Raw genomic sequence first — 21,589 nt, 5'->3', positions numbered from 1 at the left:
CATTAGGACTAAGGTGATCAACAGTGTGGAATTTAAAGGCACCAAATTACAGCAATCATTCCAAATGATTGCTTTCTTTACTAACAAATAAAGAGTTAGGCTGCATGGCATACACAGAGATCAAACTATAAATCTGGAATTCTCTCCAGACTCCTTCCTGGAACTATCATACCAAAACATTTCAGAACTCATGTAGAAACTACCTGAATAAGGAAAATAGTGGACTTACATTGAGAGTTAAAAGAGGCTCATATACGATATCCTGTACAGGTGCTCCTTTTTTGGTGAATTCTAATGGACACTGAAGATATGTGAAATTATACTCAATCTGTAAAAGATAACAATTTTTAAAAATTGCAGTCTATCATAGGCCCCCAAAGTCCTTCTTAACACATCAAATATGCAAACCTATCATTCTGCTGAAAATTAAGTGATTCAAATAAAGTTGAGTCATTTAACCTGAAGAAAAGTAAATAAGTTATTCTGTATTTATTTCAAAAAATAAATGTCCCAACAGGATATTTGATTCCTTTCTAACTCTCTAGTTGTGGGGAAAAAATGTCTTCTAGAAAGACCACTTAGATCTTTTAGAATTTTATTCTTCAGGCAATATTACCCAAGAAAAGATAAAGATATAAATAATAAGGCTAAATAAAACTATTAGAAATAATTAAATCATGAGAGAAAACTGAAGATCCAAGGGAAAAATTATCTCATAAGTAGATAATATAATAATATGGGAAATGAAGACAATTACCATCTTTTGAGATTCTGGAGATCTAGTGACATTTTTACTATTCTTTAAAGAGTTAGAATACATTTCAAGTTACTATGATAAAATAAACTTACATGGTAATCTTGGGAGGACTTGTCTTCTGTGGAGGGCATCACGCAAAAATCTAAAAGTACCTTCGAGAGAGAAAGACTGGCAAAGTTATTGGGCAGGAGACTAGATCCAAGATAGAATTTGGTCCCATTTCTAAAATAATACCCAAGATATTACCTTCCCCTTCCTTTGCTTCTTGTACCTCAAAGACTTGTACACTATGATCTAAGTCATTCACAAACAAAGTCTAAAACATGAAGTATTAACACATACTACTGCATGCCTCAGCAATACCAAGTGATATAAAAAATATGCACCTGAGAATGAAATTGCATTTACTAAATTTTAGGTAAGAAATATTCCATTTGCTTTGCCTAAAACTTGATGTCTTTCTGGGTTTCTAGAAAATATGTGGATGATTGAGGATTCCTTTGCTTAGCATCTTCTCGTGATAACTTAACTGTCTCTAACCGAGACCTTTAAGCTGAGTCCTGTGTTCTTCCCACAGTCTAGGTTGCTTCTTCTGTATCACCTGATCCTGGAATATTGTGTTTGCTTCTGTACCTGTCTTACTGAGCAACACTGACAAAGTTCACATCCAAAGTGGTGTGGACAGGATGTTAGGCCATGGATATTATAATGACAAACAGTTGGAGGCCCTCGAGATGCTCAGTTAAGGGAGAAATCACTTAAGAGTTAAGCATTAGATCTTCCCCTGGGAAGTGTTGCTGCTGCTGCTGCTGCTAAGTCGCTTCAGTCGTGTCCGACTCTGAGCGACCCCATAGACGAAAGCCCACCAGGCTCCCCTGTCCCTGGGATTCTCCAGGCAAGAACACTGGAGTGGGTTGCCATTTCCTTCTCCAATGTGTGAAAGTGAAAAGTGAAAGTGAAGTCGCTCAGTCGTATCCGACCCTTAGCGACCCCACGGACTGCAGCCTACCAGGCTCCTCCATCCATGGGATTTTCTAGGCAGGAGTACTGGAGTGGCTTGCCATTGCCTTCTCCGCTGGGAAGTGTAGGGACAGATATTTTGTGGGGGTTCCTGTATACTACATAAAAATTTGAGTAAACCCAAATCTGTGTGCTGGGACCTTTCTGGTGGCCCTAAATCATGATCCTGAGAAAGAAATTCTGCCCAGTCAGTCTGCCCTCCTGAAACAAGATGTAGACACAAGGCCCCAGGTGACCCCCGTCAGTGGATCCCTTGAAGTTCCTGGGACATATGGTTGACCCCACCTACAGGACATGAGGGTAGAGGGTTGGACAGCACCCTGAAGGGGAGACACGGGGACTCAGACCCCACTGGGAGGGCATGCCTGTCCTGGCTGGTCTCAAGCACCAAGGCAACTTAAAAATTTTGAGGCAGTCTCTGTTGATGACCCAGCAGCAGTACTAGGAGTCATAACAGACATCATGAAAAAGAAATATAAGTCCAGTCAATTGTGCTGTACAAGGAAGAACCAGACACAAGGCTGGCTATTACAGTTTGAAAGCTTTGTGAAAACCAGCACAGGCAAACTGAAGGCTGGGCTACCAGAGGATCACAGGGGAAGATCACGGCGGAAGGATTGTGTATGTTACTCAAATGTGTGATGTGAGGCTAAACTAAAAGACTTTTAATTCCCCCTAGTTAAAAAAATATTCATAATACTAAAATACTAAAATAATACCACGTCATTATAGAAAATGAACTAGAAAATATATAGTAACATGAAGAAGAAAAGAAAAACCAAATCATAATCACAACTGTAATTCTTATTAGCATTTTGGAATAATTTCTATGTTTTCCATATGTGAATATTTATAACTTTTTATTATTACTCATAATGCTGCAGGAAGAATCATTACACATAAATCTGTCTATACATCTGATTATTCATTAGGACAGATCCCAGCAACTGGAATTACTGAGTGAGAAAATTTGAAATCATGTTCACAACTAATAAATGCAAATTTGAAAGAATAACATGCATGCCCCCAAACCCCCACATCTAGAGGCTTTATTCAACTGGCAACCTCCACTAGTGCTCTCTGCTCTAGACTTGGATTGTTTGAATAAAAAAATATGTTTAACATATTTTCCTACATTGCACATAACCACTAACAGGATTTTTTAATCCAAGTAGGTCCTTCTCAAATGTGCTAGCTAGATTCCCTTGTAGCCTATATAAAACTAGACAGTTAACTTTAAAGATGGAAATGACCATGCTTAGGTTGTGATTACAACAATAAATCCTCACATTTTATTACATGTAAAGCATATAGCCAAAGGATTTTTGTTTTTAGAACTTACTTTCATGCATTCAGGGAGGTATTCTACCAGCTCTATGACTGGACATCTATTGGTAGGAGAACAATGACTAAAAACCTTGAAACACTCTTCCCATCTGTAAAAAAATAATAAACACAATTCTTAAACCTTCTGTTGTGTGCAACAACAGAACTACCAGTTGAAATTCAAAATTACTGTCTTTTTTTTTTGTAAGTTCATTTTATTTATTTATTTGGCAATCCTTTACATAACCTACATTTTTTCTTTTTTTTTTTTCTTTTTTTAGGAGAAACAGATTGATTAGTTGAAATTCAAGATTATGATCTTTAGGAGCAACTGACTGGTTCCAGTGGAATCAATATGTGAACTGAAATCAATCCAATAGAGTCCTTGTTCATCATGGAAATTAGAAATGTGGGCCAATTCAAGGATGGCTGTTATAATCACTGTTCTGACTCTTTATCTAAATGCCTTTTCAAGAAGGTAGGTTTTGACCTTGATTTGCCCCTGAAGTCACGAAGGGGTATTACTTGCAAAGCTGGTCATGCTGTATGGCGATATCCACATTCACAAACATACAACAGCATCATAGTACTAGGCACATGACACTTTACCTTTAACTTAGGTGTACATCATGTATTGAATTAAACTACAAAGTAACATATATCAGGGCTTCCCAGGCCTGCCAAGCAGGAGACAGTGGGTTCGATCCCTATGTTGGGAAGATCCCCTGGAGAAGGGAATGGCAATCCATTCCAGTATTGTTGCCTGGGAAATCACGTGAACAGAGGAGCCTGGTGGGCTACAGTTCATGGGGTTGCAAAAGAGCAGGACATGACTGCGCAACTAAACAACAACAACATGTATTAAGTACATTAATAACCATGGGCTCTGTGAGAACATCACTGATTTGCATCTTTCTTTACTGCCATCTGCTTGGACAGGATAAGGAGATTTTTATAACACCAAGAACGAAAGAAATGTACAACAGGAAGTAAAAAAGAGCCCATTTATCTCCAAGATCCTATTTTTGTAATAGGAGGCTAGTTCTAAAAGCTACCCAGACAAATTTGCTGTTAACCCTATCAGTAAAGTCCGTCTAGGATATCTGTACCATCAATAGAAAACTCCAGGTTGCACCGATGAGTGCTTCTAAGGAAGAATGGGCCGGGGGACTTGGAGACTGTCCATGCTTCAAAACACAGGCTTGGTCTGCTATGAATATGAGATTGCTCATCTCTGAGTCCACTACTGGGTGACACTGGGCCTTGGTGAGAATCTATCTGTGATGACTAATATATAGAATAGATTATGTTTGAGACATGGGACAAACTACCCTCCAACTTCATCATTAAAACTCCTTAGAGTATGGTTTAAAATAAAACCCACAGCCACACAAGATCATGGGCTAAAGGAAATTCCATTTCCTGGTACTGGTAACAACAGGGATTTACCTTGGAGAATATTTTCACCAACATCCAGTTTGGGGGTTTCCATTGGGCAGGAGAGCTTCAGGCAAGTTCAGGTGAGTCAGGGCAGAGTTAGCCTGACAACGACCATGGGGCCACAGACTACAGACACCTGGACCCTGGGAGCCTCACAAGAGTGCTGTGAAGTGGGCCTATGCTCCCATCACTTAGAAATGGAAACTGAAGACCGGAGAGGTAAAGCGACTCTTTGGGTGTCTGTGATCACTCAAAGAGTTCATTAAAAAGTTTAGGGAAACAACTGACATTTTTAAATGTTGACTTTTTTGCATCTGTCTCTAAAGCAAGGGAAATAAAAGCAAAAATAAACAAATGGGACCTAATGAAACTTAAAAGTGTTTGCACAGCAAAGGATATCATCGACAAAAAGACAACCTACTGAATGAAAGAAAATATTTTCAAATGATATGATGCAGCTCATACAATTCAACATCAAAAAACAAACAACCTGATTTTAAAAAATGGACAGGAGACTTCTACAGACATTTTCCCGAAGAAGACGAACAGATAGCCTACGGGCACATGGAAAGATGCTGCTAATCATCAGAGAAATGCAAACTCAAACCACAATGAGATATCACCTCACACCTGTCAGAAAGGCTATTGTCAACAAGAACGCATATAACAAATGGTGGCAAGGATGTGGAGAAGAGGGAACACTCACACACTGTTGGTGAAAGTGAAAGTGAAGTTGCTCAGTCGGGTCTGACTCTTCGAGGCCCCATGGACTGTAGCCTACCAGGCTCCTCTGTCCATGGGATTCTCCAGGCAAGAATACTGGAGTGGGTTGCCACTTCCTTCTCCAGGGGATCTTCCCAACCCAGGTCTCCTGCATTGCAGGCAGACACTTTAACCTCTGAGCCACCAGGGAAGCCCATGGGAATGTTAATTGGTACAGTCACTATGGGGGTTCCTCAGAAAGCTAAAACTAGAACTACCATATGATGAAGTAAGTCCACTCCTGGGTATATAGGTATACAGATACATAATCCTAAGGAAAAATAAAAACACGAACACAAAAAGATACATGTACCACAGTGTTCAAAGCAGCATTATTTACAATTGCCAAGATATGGAAGCAACCAGTGTCCATCAGCAGATGAATGGATAAAGAAGATGTGGCATATATATGTGTGTGTGTATATATATATATATATACATATATAGATAGATAGATGCAGTGGAATATTACTCAGATGTAAGAATGAAAATTTGCCATTTGCAACAACATGTATGGACTTGGGAGGGTATTATGGTAAAAGAAATAAGTCAGACAGAAAGACAAATGCTTTATGGTATCGCTTATATGTGGACTAAAAATAAAACAAATTAGTGAATATTTTAAAAAAGAGAGACTCATGGATATGGAGGATAAACCAGTGGTTACCAGGAGGGGGAAGGAAGAGGGGAAGGGCAAACTAAGAGTAGGGGATTGGAGGTACAAACTACTCTGTATCAAACAAATAAGCTATAATGATATAATGTACAACATAGAATATAGGCAGTATTTTAGAAAACTATAAATGGAATGTAACCTTTAAAAATTGTGAATCACTGTGTTATACACCTGGAACTTACATAATATATTCTGCTAAGTCACTTCAGTCGTGTCCGACTCTGTGCGACCCCATAGACGGCAGCCGACCAGGCTCCACCATCCCTGGGACTCTCCAGGCAAAAACACTGGAGTGGGTTGCCATTTCCTTCTCCAATGTGTGAAAGTAAAAAGTGAAAGTGAAGTCGCTCAGTCATGTCCGACTAGTAGCGACCCCATAGACTGCAGCCCACCAGGCTCCTCTGTCCATGCGATTTTCTAGGCAAGACTACTGGAGTGGCTTGCCATTGCCTTCTCCGACATAATATATTGCACATCGACTAAACCTCAATTAAAAAAGGAAAAATAAATAAAAATGTTCATTGACAGCTGAAACTTTTATTCTTTTTCTCTTCCTGCTTCCTCTCAGATTATCCCCAATGCCAGAGGACACTAGACAATTGTGGGCAGGACGGCAGCATACCTTTTGTTCCTGATGGTCGTGAGGACCACCTCCTTTCTCTTATTGTGAATTGCAACGTGCAGGAAGGAGGCCTGCTGCTTGTTCAGGACCACATCGGCATCGTAGCTCAGGAGCAGGGAGACGGCTTTGGCGTGGCCCTCCCTCGCCGCAAAGTGAAGTGCAGTGTTCTTTCAGAGAAAACAGAACATCGACAATCCAGTGACAAAGGCTACTCATCCTTTGGCTATTTTACAGCTTTGTTTCACTGCTGAATTGCTTAAGATATTATTAACAACACTATTTAATGACAAAGAGTTAAAATTTGGGGCTCCCCCAGTGGCTCAGCGGTAAAAAATATACCTGCCAATGCAGGAGACTTGGGTTTGATGCCTGATAGGGGAAAATCCCACGTGCCGTGGAGCAACTAAGCTCCTGCAAAATAACTACTGAGCATGAGGTGGCTGGATGGCATCACCGACTCGATGGACATGAGTTTGAGTGAACTCCAGGAGTTGGTGATGGACAGGGAGGCCTGGCATGCTGTGGTTCATGGGGTCGCTAAGAGTCGGACACAACTGAGCAACTGAACTGAACTGAACTGAACTGTGCTCTAGAGCCTGGGAGTCACCACTATGGAAACCACGCACCCTAGAGCCTGTGCTCCACAAGAGTAGCCACCACAATAAGAAGAAACCTGTGTACCACAACTGCGGAGTAATCCCCGCTTGCCGCAGCTGGAAGGAAAAAATCCATGCTCTTTCAAAGATCTAGCACAGCCAAATATAAAATAAATTTAAAAAAATCACAGGTTGATAAAAGGTTGCCAGTCTCTAGTTTTGCCACAAAAAGACATTTTAAAAAGCAATGGTAGTCCTCTGCTGCTGCTGCTGCTGCTGCTGCTGCTAAGTCACTTCAGTCGTGTCCAACTCTGTGTGACCCCATAGACGGAAGCCCACCAGGCTCCCCTGTCCCTGGGATTCTCCAGGCAAGAACACTGGAGTGGGTTGCCATTTCCTTCTCCAATGTGCGAAAGTGAAAAGTGAAAGTGAAGTCGCTCAGTCGTGTCCGACCCTTAGCGACCCCACAGACTACAGCCAACCAGGCTCCTCCATCTATGGGATTTTCTAGGCAATAGTACTGGAGTGGCTTGCCATTGCCTTCTCCGGGTAGTCCTCTAGGCTCTGTCATTTCGTGAAAGAACGTACATTTCAATACTCATTCTCCAAAAGAGAATGAAGGACATTATAGTGGACTGAAGGACATTCTTTCAAATCGAATACGCTTAGTTTTAGGGAAAACTTACCCTGACCTCTTCATTTCCCTTGGTCCACCAGGGAATGGTGAAAATTTTATCATCAATTCACGTGGGCCTCTAACAGGCCTCTGAGAGACTCACCAGCTCTCCTCAACATATACCCACCCCTTGGGGCTGTCTCCTTATTCTGTTCCCCTCTGACTCTTTCCTCACTAACGGTCTGCATAATAAGGGATAGTTAGGGAGTCTGGGATGGACATGTATACACTGCTATCTTTAAAACGGATAACTAACAAGGACCTACGGTATAGCACAGGGAACTCTGCTCAGTGTTATGTGACAGCCTGGATGGCAGGGGAGTTTGGGAGAGAATGAATACATGGATATGTATGGCTGAATCCCTTTGCTCTCCATCTGAAGCTATCACAATATTGTTCATCAACTGTACTCCAATATAAAAAGTTTAAAAAAAAAGAAGAACCCAATATAGGGTAAGAAGGGAAGAGGGTAGCTAAGAAGGTTTCTGGTAATGTTGGAAGGTTCCTCTATACCAAGATTTGGGGTAGGTATGAGGAACACAGTACATACCCCTTCTTCATCTAGCCGATCTGTGCATTTCATGTTAGTGTCAAGAATGACCTTCATGGTCTGAGTATACCCACCCAAGGAAGCGTGATGCAAAGCAGTCCAGCCATTGTGGTCACTGTTAAAGAAGTAAGAGAAAACATGTGCTTTTACCTTACAGATGAAAAGGGGAAGGACGCCTCCCAATTGAAAGTGGGTCTGATGATCAGAGAAAACAAACCATATCTGAGATATTTGAGTTCTAGCAAGTAATTATGTATTGTTGTTGTTGCTGCATTGCTAAGTTGTGTCAGACTCTTTGCAACCCCAAGGATTATAGCCCACTAGGCTCTTCTGTCCACGGGATTTTTCAGGCAAGAATACTGGAGTGAATTGCCATTTCCTTCTCCAGGGGATCTTCCCGACTCAAGGATCAAACCCACATCTCCTGCATTGGATTCTTTAGCATCTGAGCCACCTGGGAAGCCAAAATATGTATTACCTGGTTAATTAAACATGAGTTAATTTCAGGCTTAATTGGATGAGGGCCTCCCTGGTGGCTCAGACGATGAAGAATCTGCCTGCAATTCAGGAGACCCAGGTTTGACCCCTGGGTCGGAAAGATCCTTTGGAGAAGGTAATGGCTACACCCTCCAGTATTCTTGCCTGGAGATTTCCATGGACAGTGGAGCCTGGTGGGCTACAATCCATGGGCAAAAGTTGAAAACTGTCAGTTATAAGATAAATACTAGAGATGTGGTGTATGACATGAATAAATAAAATTGCTGTATGTTATAAATGAACATTGTTAAGAGTAAACCCTAAGAGTTCTGATCACAAAGAAAAATTTTTTTCTTTTTCTGTTTTTGGTATCTGTATGAGATTAAGGGTGTTCGCTGAACTTACTGTGGTAACCCTTTCATGATACATGTGTTGTACCCCTTAAGCTTGCTGCTGCTAAGTAACTTTAGTAGTGTCCGATTCTGTGCGACCCCACAGATGGCAGCCCACCAGGCTCCTCTGTCCCTGGGATTCTCCAGGCAAGCACATTGGAGCGGGTTGCCATTTCCTTTTCAATGCATGAAAGTGAAAAGTGAAAGTGAAGTTGCTCAGTCGTGTCTGACTCTTGGCAACCCCACGGACTGTAGCCTACCAGGCTCCTCCGTCCATGGGATTTCCCAGGCAAGAGTACTGGAGTGGGGTGCCATTGCCTTCTCCACCCCTTAAGCTTCAGTTCAGTTCAGTTCAGTTCAGTCGCTCAGTCGTGTCCGACTCTCCGCGACCCCATGAATCACAGCACGCCAGGCCTCCCTGTCCATCACCAACTCCCGGAGTTCACTCAAATTCATGTCCACAGAGTCCGTGATGCCATCCAGCCATCTCATTCTCCGTCGTCCCCTTCTCCTCCCGCCCCCAACCTTTCCCAGCATCAGAGTCTTTTCCAGTGAGTCAACTCGTCGCATGAGGTGGCACAGTGTCAATTATAAAATCAATAAAATTATAAAAGAAAAGTCTATAAACACATTATCAAATATTCTGGGTGAGTGAAACTATAGAGTTAGCAGGTCTGTGTCATACATATTTTCTTCAAGGCTGTAATGTATTTATACACACTATTTTCAATATTGCTTTATTCTTTCATTGAATATTGTATCAAAAATTTTTCTATTATGGTGTTATTAGTCCTTGTGGCTACGATTCATGGCTAATAATAATGATGATGATCATTATAATAATAATAATTGTACAAAACATGGATAGAAGATGCTTAGCTTAGTGCCACTTATTTTTTTCTAAGAGTTCAGGTCTAAAGAGATTGTTCTTCTCATGCTCTCAAAAATTCTTACTTGATCCTTTAGGGAAATGTCTGTCTTTTCTCTCATAAATTCAAGATATGAATACAGTGAACACTTGCCTTTTTTCCAAATTAGACATAGAAAAAAATGTGTGAGATACTGACACAATTTAATTTCAGGGCCAGTGAGTAACCGTATTAGGTGCAAGAGACACCTCACTATTACAGTTATGACAGAGTTAAGCAAGAGCTCTTGTCTTCTGGGTTCACCTGGGGTCCCTTTTGTAAGTCTGTTGCCTGGTGTTCATTTGCAAGCAGGAAAGAACTAAGCAGAACATTCATTTCACGGCTTCATCATAGTTATGCTGGGGTTGGTACTCCAATAAAGAGATGTGTTTTTTAACATTAGCCTAATAAACTCTCTGCTACCACACTGGTGCAATTAGAAATTAGCCCATCATACATCTATGAAACGCTTCTGGGTTTTCCTTTTATTTTTACAAAGATGTCATTTAATGATGCCACTTTTTATTGTACTTAATTATTTTAACTTGGGCTTCCCTGGTGGCTAAGACAGTAAAGAGTCCACCTGCAATGCAAGAGACCTGGGTTCAATCCCTGGGTTGGGAAGATCCCCTGGAGGAGGGCATGGCAACCCACTCCAGTATTCTTGCCTGGAGAATCCCCATGAACAGAGGAGCCTGGCGGGCTACAGCCCATGGAGTCACAAGGAGTCAGACATGACTGAGCAACTAAGCACAGCACATTTTAACTTGGTTTTGTTTCATGTGTTAGATTTCTTTTGTAGTGAAATTCAGGAAATTTTTATGTCTCATGTTGCAGCTTAAAGGAAGTTCTTCATGTCCATCAGTCATCATATTGAATGAGATGTAGAGTCTTTGATTTGTATAGCATGTGTATGTGTGTCTATAAAAACACACTGCTTTGTATCTGCCAAAACAGCTGATAGCATGATGAAGGTATATAGGAGAAGGGATATCTCAAAGATTCTGGAAACTACACAAAGCCACTTATTCTGGACTTTGAACAAGGCCTTCAGCTCTATGAACCTCAGTGCTTTCAGTTGGAAATAATACTGACTTCCCATTCAATATTTGAGAAATCATGTTATGTTTTGAGGATTAAGTGAAATGGGTAAAAGTACTTAGTGAGATTGAAATTGAGATATCATAATCAAAAATAAAATAGAAAAACAGCCTGACAATGTTTAGCCAGTTACAAAGAAGATGTAAATACTGCAATCTTATATCCTCACCTGAGAAATAATGCGCCTTTTTTCAGAAGCAGCTGAACAACTTTATCATGCCCGTTCTTTGCAGCCAGGTGGAGAGGAGTCATTCCATGCAGGTCACCTTCATTCAAAAGCCTCGTGTCACTTATGTCTTGCAGGAGCCTCTGACAGGTATTGATACGCCCATAACTTGAAGAAAAAAAGTTTGATATTTTCAAAGCAAACATTTAACAGAAAGAGGACGTGCTCGTATGTCACTTAAAGTGACCCTTACCTGGCTGCAAAATGCAAGGGTGATTTCTTATCTTTGCTTTTGGAATGAATGGACACATTAAAGTTGAGTAGGTTGTTTACAGAGACAGGGACCCCCTGTCGACATGCATAGTGCAGAGGGGTGCACCCATCATTGTCCTCGTCCATCACCAGCTCTTTTATATGTTGCATCTATGGGAAAGAAGGATATTCTAAATATAACTCTGTGATGATGCTAACAGAGTGTTTTTCAACCTATTTTGTAGGATAGTATTTTCTAACAAGGACCAATATATACACCTTGAGTGGAAAGTATAAATTACCTTAAGGGTTATAATACTAGGGACTTCCCAGGTGATGCTAGGGGTAAAGAACCTGCCTGCCAATGCAGGAGATGTAAGATATGCGAGTTCGATCCCTGGGTCAGGAAGATCCCTTGGAGAAGGAAATGACAACCCACTCCAGTATTCTTGCCTGGGAAATCCCATGGACAGAGGAGTCTGGCATGCTACAGTCCATGGGGTCCCAAACAGTCGGATACAAGTGAACAACTAAAAACACACACAAGGATACTAGAGTAAAATAAATGCAGACGAAGATGTGCGCTCTGTCTCCCTATAATGCATATTACCATATTAAAGGCGCTGAGAAATCCTAAGAATAGGAAATGTATTTAATATTTTAAACCCAGCATTTTCCAAATGTATTTGACCTCAAACCAACCTTCTCATCTCTCCTTTCATTCCACCCCCCATGCCTGGCCCAGTAATACTTAACAGCTTAATGTTAATGTGCTCTGTTAGTCAAAATTAGCAAAATTGTTAAATTAGTACCACTTTAAGAAAATGAATAAAACAAAATGAAATTAACATCACTTTATCTTTTAAATAAAAATCAAATGGCAAATGAGCAGCTTAAATCAATCCATAAACATTTTATATTTTAGATATTCAAACATACTTGACTCTTTAAGACACAGACTATATTAAAATCTATTTATTAAAAAAGTATGATGCACTTCAAATGTACCTAATAGTAACTCAGTAAGTATTAGTTGGTGAATATAAATATAGAGATAATGTTTTCAATTTGTCAACAAGCATGTTGAGTAGTTTTTCTTCACTGATTAAGAAGTGCTGCTAATTCAGTCATGTACTTGACTTCTCAATTGATACACAATTCGTAATGGTCCAAGAGTGAAGGAAAGGCATTCTATTATAGATAAGGATATATGGAAACTCTCCATAACTTAGAAAACAATCCCAATGTAATTTATTATTATCATCATCATAATCATCACTACTATATTGTAAATATTCAAATATGACATCTTTCTTTAAAAATAAAATTTAAATTCCAGACTCAGCCTTCAAAGGAATAAAAATCATAATAAATGAAATCACTTTACTCTCTATTGAACCCAACTCACTTTATGGAAATCCACACATATGTATTACCTGCAAAAACTCAGGATGCAAATTTTTTAATCCATAAGGCTGTTGAACAGTCAAATGCAAAAAATTACGTCCAAGATTATCTTTTATGTCCACACGGGCACCTAAAAAGCACAATATAAATATAACTCCTACTCATTTATTTAAAGCATAGCCTATGGTGGATTTTCAATGTACGAAAATAAAAGATTGACTTAAAACTTTGCCAGTGTTTAAGTTAGAGAACTTTATTTAGGTAAGAAAACTAAACATAGTTTAAAATGTGTTTATCTTAGAGTGTGCCTGTGTGTGTACAAAGGGGTAGAGAATGTGTGATTTATTACATTATTTAATATATGAGGTCTCATCTTTTAAAACATAGAATTATAGAGAGATTAGAGATCAAGAGAGAAGAGGTGAAGATATCTCTTTTCTTCATTATCACACTGGGTTAGTATCTAAAATGGGAACAGTTATGGTACCTACATCAGGTAGGATTGGTTCACTGAGAGAATGCAGATAAAGTATTTAGTAAAATATCTGGGATGTAATTATCCCTTATAAAGGTTATCAATTATTGTTCTGAAGTTATCCTTTAAAATATTATGCCCTACTGGGCTGAAAATTATTCTAGATATGGGAAGTATCCCATTTGTTTTCATAGCACCTGGCCGACAGCCTGGCACACAATAAATGGACACCAAATGTTTAACCAAACCAAGTAGTAGTTCTAAAGGCATGGCTCAGTCCCTCTTAGTACCTTTAGAGAGGAGCAAATTTACAGTATTCCAGGATGCAGAAGCAGTTGCTAATAGAAGTGGAGACCGTCCTTCAGAATCGGTGACATCAATATCTGCTCCCTAAAATAAAACAGGTCATTCAACAAAAAGCCTATGAACAGACAAAACAGCTCACACTACAATCTGTAACTTAATGTTCATTCATTGGATCAGAATGTCCAAAATATAGCTAGCACTCATGCACATGACTGCTTGACATTTCCCTGTAATTCACGTTGTATGAATCATAGAGAAATCAAGGCATTATTCTATAACTTCAACAACTGAAGTCCTTCTCACATGTTAATCTTTTGACTGACAACTGGCAGTAGATCTATCTTCCTGCCAAAATCATAAAATGCTGACCTATATCACTAGTTTAGTTCCCACTGTAAGAAAAGATTGTTAAATTATCTGTGGTTTAAAAAAATCTAAGTTTATTGCATTTGTGATTTTAAAAGCATTCACAAGAAATCATTCACTTCTATAGCCAAGAGTGGATCCTGGGAGCTCTCATCATAAGGAAAAACATTTTTTGTAACTTTCATGGTGACAGATGGTAGCTGGACTTGCTGTGGTGGTCACTTTTCATTGTATACAAATATTGAATCATGCTCTACACCTGAAATTCACGTAATAGTATGTGTTAATTATAACTGGTGAAAAAAAAGTTCTCTTTTTAAAAACTCTACTTCCTCTGAAACAGATGAACTGAAATAACTGAATTGAAATCATTCAAATCCTAAAGTAAAATTTTAGTCAAATGTTAAAAAAAATTTGCATTTAAGAAATCACATCTCATATGTATATATTTTAAGGGAATAAGTTGGTATTTACCATTACATATTATGGTTATAATATTTGATATGACAAGAAACAAAAACTTTTAAAAAGTTCATGGAAAGAATTCTATCTTTTGCACAGGGTAATAAAAATAGCTTAAACTCCGATTGGGAATAGGATCCTGTTCTTTTGGGACCCACTGAATACAGCTGACTAGGGCAGCAGGTCTCCATGACAGCCTGATAGTGATCAGTGAGGTCCTGCCATCCTATTACAGGTGAAGAGAGGGCTGTATTTGGAGGAAACTGTGCATAACAAAACTCTGGGCTATAATGAGTCTTCCAGGGATTCTTCTATGTAAATACCACAATTTCAATAGTTGCTATTGACAACAAGCACATGTTAAATACTCCAGGCCAGCTTACATTCATTACTGATATGATGGGGCTTATAAATACATCATAGACTCATCTGTAGAAAAGGCCTACTAAAATTGAACCCATAAACTGACTGATTGCATTTCTTAGAGTGAAAAAGGTCTTATGCTTTCACTTGTAACAAATCTTGGACAGTATTTTTAGTTCTTCACGTTTTCATTGTTTGAAAGCTGGCACGGAGGCAGAGGGGGTAGAAGATTATAATGGAAGGTGAAGGGTGCACATGCTTTCTGTCCCGCCTCCACCTCCACTTTTACTGAAGGGGGATTGACAGAGTCAACAAGCCTGACACTTTCCCAGGACTGAGTCACAGGAGAGCATTCCTTGCCATGAACCTATCAACTCCCCACAAAAAATGCATTGATATGGGAATCAAAAGTACACTCTGGTACCTCTAGCTTCCTGACAATGAGGTTTGGGCATTATGTATTCATATACAATACACCCTATTTGTGAATGTATCAAGTATCTTTTTTTTCTTCTAGTTTTATTGAGATATAATTGACATGTTGTTGTTCAGTCGCTAAGTCATGTCCAACTCTTGGTGACCGTACGGACTACAGCATGCCAGGCTACTCTGTTCTCCAATATCTCCTGGAGTTTGCTCAAAGTCATGTCCATTGAGTCAATGATGCTATCCAACTATTTCATCCTCCACCACCCCCTTCTCCTTTTGCCTTCAATCTTTCCCAGCCTCTTTACATCAGGTGGCCAAAGTATTGGAACTTCAGCTTTAGCATCAGTTCTTCCAAGGTGGCTCAGACAGTAAAGAATTTGCCTGCAATGCAGGAGGCCCAGGTTTGATCCCTGGGTTGGGAAGATCCCCTGGAAAAGAGAATGGCAACCCACTCCAGTATTCTTGTCTGGAAAATTCCATGGACAGAGGAGACTGGTGGGCTCACAGGGTCACAGAGAGTCGGACACAGCTGAGCAATTAACACCTTCACTTTCATAACTGACATACAGCACTGTGTAAGTTTAAGGTGTGCGGCATAATAATTGGACTTACAGATATCATGTAGTGATTATCACAGTAAGTTTAGTGTATATCCCCCACCTCAGAGATACAAAATTAAAGACATAGAAAAAATTTTCAAAATGTTTTGCAAATGTATCAATCATCTTTTTGTAAACTTTTTTTGCTGATAGGCAAGAAATCAAAGTGAAAACAACTATTGAATATTAATGCATATGTGTGGAATATAGAGCAATGGTACAGATGAACCTATTTGCAGACAGGAATGAAGATGTAGAGAATAGATCTGTGGACACAGGGGTAGGAAAGGGTGGATGAACTGGGAGAATGGGATAGACATTTATACTACCATGTGCAAAACGGCTAGGGGGAAGCTGCTGTATAGCACAGGAACCTCAGCTTGGTGCTCTGTGGTGACCTAGATGGATGGGAGGGAGATCCAGGAGGAGGGGGATGTGTGTATTCTTGTAGCAGATTCACTTAATTGTACAGCAGAAACTAACATAATATTGTGAAGCAAGTATATCCCAATTTGAAAAATTTGGTTGAATTTTGAAGATTCATGGTATGTAATTATATGATTTTTCAACCGTAAATAGTAATAAAAAATAAATTGGTCAAAGGAATAGTTACCACTGAAATTAAGTAGTCAGCTAGTTCATGGTGATCAAATAATGAGGCTCTGCAAAAAGAGAATTATAAGCATATTAAGGAACTATTGATATAAATATACAAAATAAAGCTACTATTCAATATATTCAGAAAGTGAATTTAAAGGATCATTGAATAACATGACAAAAGGCTAGGGAGTTAATAACCTTTCAAAATCTACAATTGGATTCTGATTAGGGTAACTTTTCAAGTAGGAGTAATAGAGAAAGACCAAATACATCACAAAATTTTCTTCCTCATCCTTCTGCAAACCTATTTTCTCCTTGTAAAAACCCATCATGAACATGTTCTGAAGTGAACAGTAAAATCTGTCCTAAGAGTTTAAAATAAAAGGCCAAAAAACTGGCTATTACCCCTGTGACCATGAGAAATAGCAACAATTGCATACAAGGTACAGCTAAAATTTACTTGCAGGGTTCACAATACCCCTTTGTTGGCAAAAGTTAACAAGGCAGTGTTAGCTTTCCTAAAGTTTTAGGAAGCCAAAAAAAAAAAAAAACGATAGATATAATTGAAGTCACTTGGTATCATCTCACAAGCAGCCATAAGGATAATGTTAATTAATACAGCAAATACAGATTTGTAATCTATATTAAAGCATCACCATAACAAATGTTAATACCAATGATTTAAAAGTCTGTTTCCTAATGCAAATCTTATTTCTTTGTTCTTATTCAAGATTATCTCCTCTATTCTTAATGTTCGGTGTATAAGTCAGTATCAGTTTGCCAATTTTCATTCAAAATTCACAAGAGATTGCATTCAAAATGTTATCAGATGTATTGAGTAATTTTAACTGTCAAATAACATTAATTTAAGGCCCCATTCAATTTGTTCTGTATCTTCTAAGTCTAGAGCTCTGGTACTCCAAGTGTGGCCTGCACGCCACTGAGATCTTTGCACTACAGCAGCAAAAGAAACTGTAGACCAAGGAACTAACTTTCCTTTGAAGCTCAAAATAAGCTCCAATGTCACTGGCTATTAAAAGGACATTCCAGGATCATAGATCAGCATTAGGTTCATCAGAATTGGACTGAACTAGTCCAAGAAATCTTCAGCCAACTCAAGTTGAAAGTGTCCAGCTAGTCACCCAGCTAAGTATATTTTTTGGTCAGGTAGATGGGTCTGTTATCCTAAAATAACTCCTTCTTGTACATATTTGTATATTAAAGCTCCAGTGTAAATGTACACACTTTAACTACACTCAGATCACTAGGTTTCTGAATTGGCTAAACATTGGCATCACAAAGAGTTTTTAAAAATTCTTGAGAGTCATCAGCAATTCTGATGTAATGTGAGTATGAATTAATGTTGGGATTTTATAAATTCCTCACAGGATTCTAACATGTAGTAGTTTGAAAAATATCTGGTCTAAAGGTTAATCTGTCTACTGAGTTTTTGTTTTATTTCACTATTTGTTTTTTTTTTTTTTCTATCTAGGGTTTCCAACTGCATCTTTTTCCCATCACCAATCTTTGATTCATAAATGCCAATTTGTTTTCCATAATGCCTTCTTTTAATCCATTTACTTTACATAACTGACCATTCCTTCTTTTAAATTTCTGAAAGTTTTAAATGCCTTTATTATGAAATTATTTGTAAATTGCCCTGTTACTTCTGTTCCTTTGGAAGTAAATTAGCCTTTTGTTGATTTCATTGTCGTAATCTTATAAATTTTCCTTTATGCTATGAAATTTTAGTTTACAAACTCTTCCTGCATGGAAGTTCCTTGGAGTTCCTTCTGTTCATGCATAGCCTATTATGGCTAGTGGTTTTGCTAATGTGTACACTCATGCCTCCATCTCCCCAGTTTAGAACCAGATCTTATATTGGTAGCTAGAGTTTCTTTTTCACTGTGGGATAGTGTAGAGTTCTTGGTTCAGTTACTTATTGAGACTATCTCAGCTCTTCTGCCATTCCATGCTTCCAGCTCTGCCTCCATGCGTGGTGTGCGTATGTGTGTGAGAGAGAGAGACAGACAGACAGACAGATAGGCAGAAACAGAGAGAGATGGTGAGAGAGAGACACAGAGACAGCAAAGCCCCATCTCAGCCTTTTCTTTCACTCACACAAGGAACAGGCAGTTTTTGTCTTCGCAAGGAATTGACCTCTACACTGCCTTTTCCCTGTCTTAGCAGCTAGTAAGCCTTAATTTCAGATGCTTTTATCTGATGTATATTTCTGTTAAACTCAACAGAAATATATATCTTCTTTGGAGCTTGACTATCACTCCTTAAAACCAAGTAATATATGTTTTGAGAACTTTTACATGTAATTGTGGGACTAAGTGGAAAGGGAAATCAGGTGGGAAAAGTGGACCATTCATATGTATCTGTTCTATTATCCCCACTGAGAATGAAGAAAACACACATGTGAGGACCTGAAACAGGTTAGAAAGGTTTTGAAAAGCCATGTATGTTGACCTGCTGAGCATTTGGGAAATGAATCTTGAGCCTATAGCCATTGGACAAAGAACTGATCCAGAATATGCCACTGGGGAGTTTATCCTATGAAAATCTGTTCAACTTTCTACTTTTGATTCCCGAAGAACATAGAGATTGCAGTTGAACCACAGAATCTTTGTTATCTCTGCTCTTTTCTTTTGAACTATGGAGTCTCTGCTACCATAAGCAGTAACTTTGTCTTGTCTTCTTAATTAAACACATGAAGATGAAACATCTGTACTCAGAATAATAGGAGGGAAACTTGCCTGTGAAGCAATGTCTCGTGATTTCCATCCACCTCATTAACAATATCGCTGCTGCCAGAATAGGAAGATACCATCAGTTTAACAATCTCAGTGGCTCCCTGGGTGGCAGCAAAATGAAGGGCTGTGCACTTCCCTTTCTGTGAAGAGTTGTGATATCAGCATCAATCACTATTCCATCCCAATGTAAGGATCAAACCTAAATTCAGTTGTTTTTTTCTTCCCAGTCCAACAAAATCAGGGAGTGTGGAATTTAAGATGGCAAAGAGTAATCAGTTTCACCTATTGAGAAGCCTCAATATAAAAGTCATAGCTAGCGACGCTATTTCCTTGCAAGGTGACAGCTCTTGACAGCTCTGACTGTGCTTAGCTTCTATCATCAGTGTCTTTATCTCTACTGTATCTGTATATGTGTTTGCAATTGTCTTTGGTAGCTCTTAAAATTCTTTGGAGAAGGCAATGGCAAGCCACTCCAGTACTCTTGCCTGGAGAATCCCATGGACGGAGGAGTCTGGTAGGCTGCAGTCCATGGGGTCGCTAAGAGTCGGACACGACTGAGCGACTTCACTTTCACTTTTCACTTTCACACATTGGAGAAGGCAATGGCGACCCACTCCAGTGTTGTTGCCTGGAGAATCCCAGGGACGGGGGAGCCTGGTGGGCTGCCGTCTATGGGGTCGCACAGAGTCGGACACGACTGAAGTGACTTAGCAGCAGCAACAGCTCTCAAAATTCTTTAGATAGATTAAAATTTGAGAGAATCTCTCGTTCTGCTTTTGCATGAATAGCAGGAAGTAACATCTGTCTAAATTAACTGTGAAAGAGCTGTAGGGCACTTTGACAAATAGAACATGAACAATTCTACAGGAGGGATCTGAACAGTTACCTCGAGCAGGTCCAGCTGTGCACCATTGTCCAGGCACATTTTAATCATGTCCAAGTCCCCACTTTGAACTGCCATGTGGAGAGGGCTGGCTTTCCCACTGTTCACAAAGTTAATGTGAGACAGTCTGCTATACCCATGCTCCTCACCTTTAGGAGAAAATAAAATTCAAGAGAATAAATACTATAAATAAATAAATAAAAGGTATTTTTTTTAAGAAGAAAGGACTTTTAGACTTACACAAAAGCCCAGGTATAAATTATATTAAATATTTCTCAATAGCATCCACCAGAATAGGCTTCTTTATAGTACATAATGGAGGAAAGCTTCTACTCACCAAACTTTAATATTATTTCCATGCATTTTTTGGCACCGGAAAATGCTGCCTGGTGAATAGGGAAGCACCCCCATTTATTTGATTTACATGGCTTAGCTCCTTTATTTAACTGGAACAAAAGAAAGAACAAAAGAAGTCAAATGACAAAAGATAAACCTGTCACAAGAATGGACAAGAATGTACATGCCTCTCCCATAACTTTTCGCTACTCTGTGCCTATGAAAAATTATTTACATAGAAAAGCTTTGTATGGTATGAAATCTGGACAAAAAGGTAATTTTGGAACTAGGCTAAGATTCTGAACTAGAGATACTTTAAATTTTCTAATGACAAAGTAACAACATAGACACAAAAATTTCAACTTGATCTTCCACCAAAGTCAACACATATTTTAGTGAAATTTAAGAGATTTTTAAAAACATTATCACGATTGCTCCTATACAAATTCTCATTTCCTTATACAAATAAAGTGATAATATTTCCCAGATCATTTTCCTGTCATTTGTGCAATTAACAAATGATTAGACCAGCACTTGTATTAAATCATGAAAATCAAACATTTTCACTAATGAATGTTCTCTACTAAAAAGTTGTTAAAATGAACAGAATGGTATATTACCTTCATCTCTGAGTCAACCATTCTCAATCATCATTTTCTATAGAACACTGGATTTCAGTTTTAAGTACCTCTTACCACAAAATGAGAGATTTTGAAAAAGCAAAAAAGTGTGAAGAAGCAAATACATGTATCATCTTGCTTTCTAGGGATAGCATTGTTTTACATTTTAGAAGACAATATTTTCTGTCTTCTTTGCATAAGTAATATTTATGTGTATACTATGAGATCACACCATTTTAAAAAGTATTTTATTTAATATTCTT

At 38.8% G+C, this 21,589-nt stretch overlaps 1 protein-coding gene across 1 annotated transcript in view; it reads right to left on the bottom strand.

Annotated features, from left to right (window-relative positions):
- TRPA1 (transient receptor potential cation channel subfamily A member 1) overlaps positions 1-21,589 on the bottom strand; it is a 57,064-nt gene that overhangs the window by 13,203 nt on the left and 22,272 nt on the right. The window contains exons 5-17 of the mRNA XM_055431955.2: positions 20,708-20,816; positions 20,374-20,519; positions 19,491-19,627; positions 16,742-16,790; positions 13,894-13,993; positions 13,158-13,258; positions 11,723-11,892; positions 11,473-11,637; positions 8,426-8,540; positions 6,604-6,770; positions 3,120-3,213; positions 850-909; positions 230-328 (exon numbers count right to left, since the gene is read on the bottom strand). Coding sequence (XP_055287930.1) covers positions 230-328; positions 850-909; positions 3,120-3,213; positions 6,604-6,770; positions 8,426-8,540; positions 11,473-11,637; positions 11,723-11,892; positions 13,158-13,258; positions 13,894-13,993; positions 16,742-16,790; positions 19,491-19,627; positions 20,374-20,519; positions 20,708-20,816 — 1,512 coding nt within the window. The remainder of the gene's footprint in view (positions 1-229; positions 329-849; positions 910-3,119; positions 3,214-6,603; positions 6,771-8,425; positions 8,541-11,472; positions 11,638-11,722; positions 11,893-13,157; positions 13,259-13,893; positions 13,994-16,741; positions 16,791-19,490; positions 19,628-20,373; positions 20,520-20,707; positions 20,817-21,589) is intronic.

The sequence above is a fragment of the Moschus berezovskii genome, chromosome 16 (assembly GCF_049115385.1).
Source record: "Moschus berezovskii isolate FMDL1 chromosome 16, NW_MosBer_1.0, whole genome shotgun sequence".
Classification (NCBI taxonomy): domain Eukaryota; kingdom Metazoa; phylum Chordata; class Mammalia; order Artiodactyla; family Moschidae; genus Moschus; species Moschus berezovskii.
Note: the sequence above shows the minus strand (reverse complement) of the source record. Positions and strands in the feature narration are given on the sequence as shown.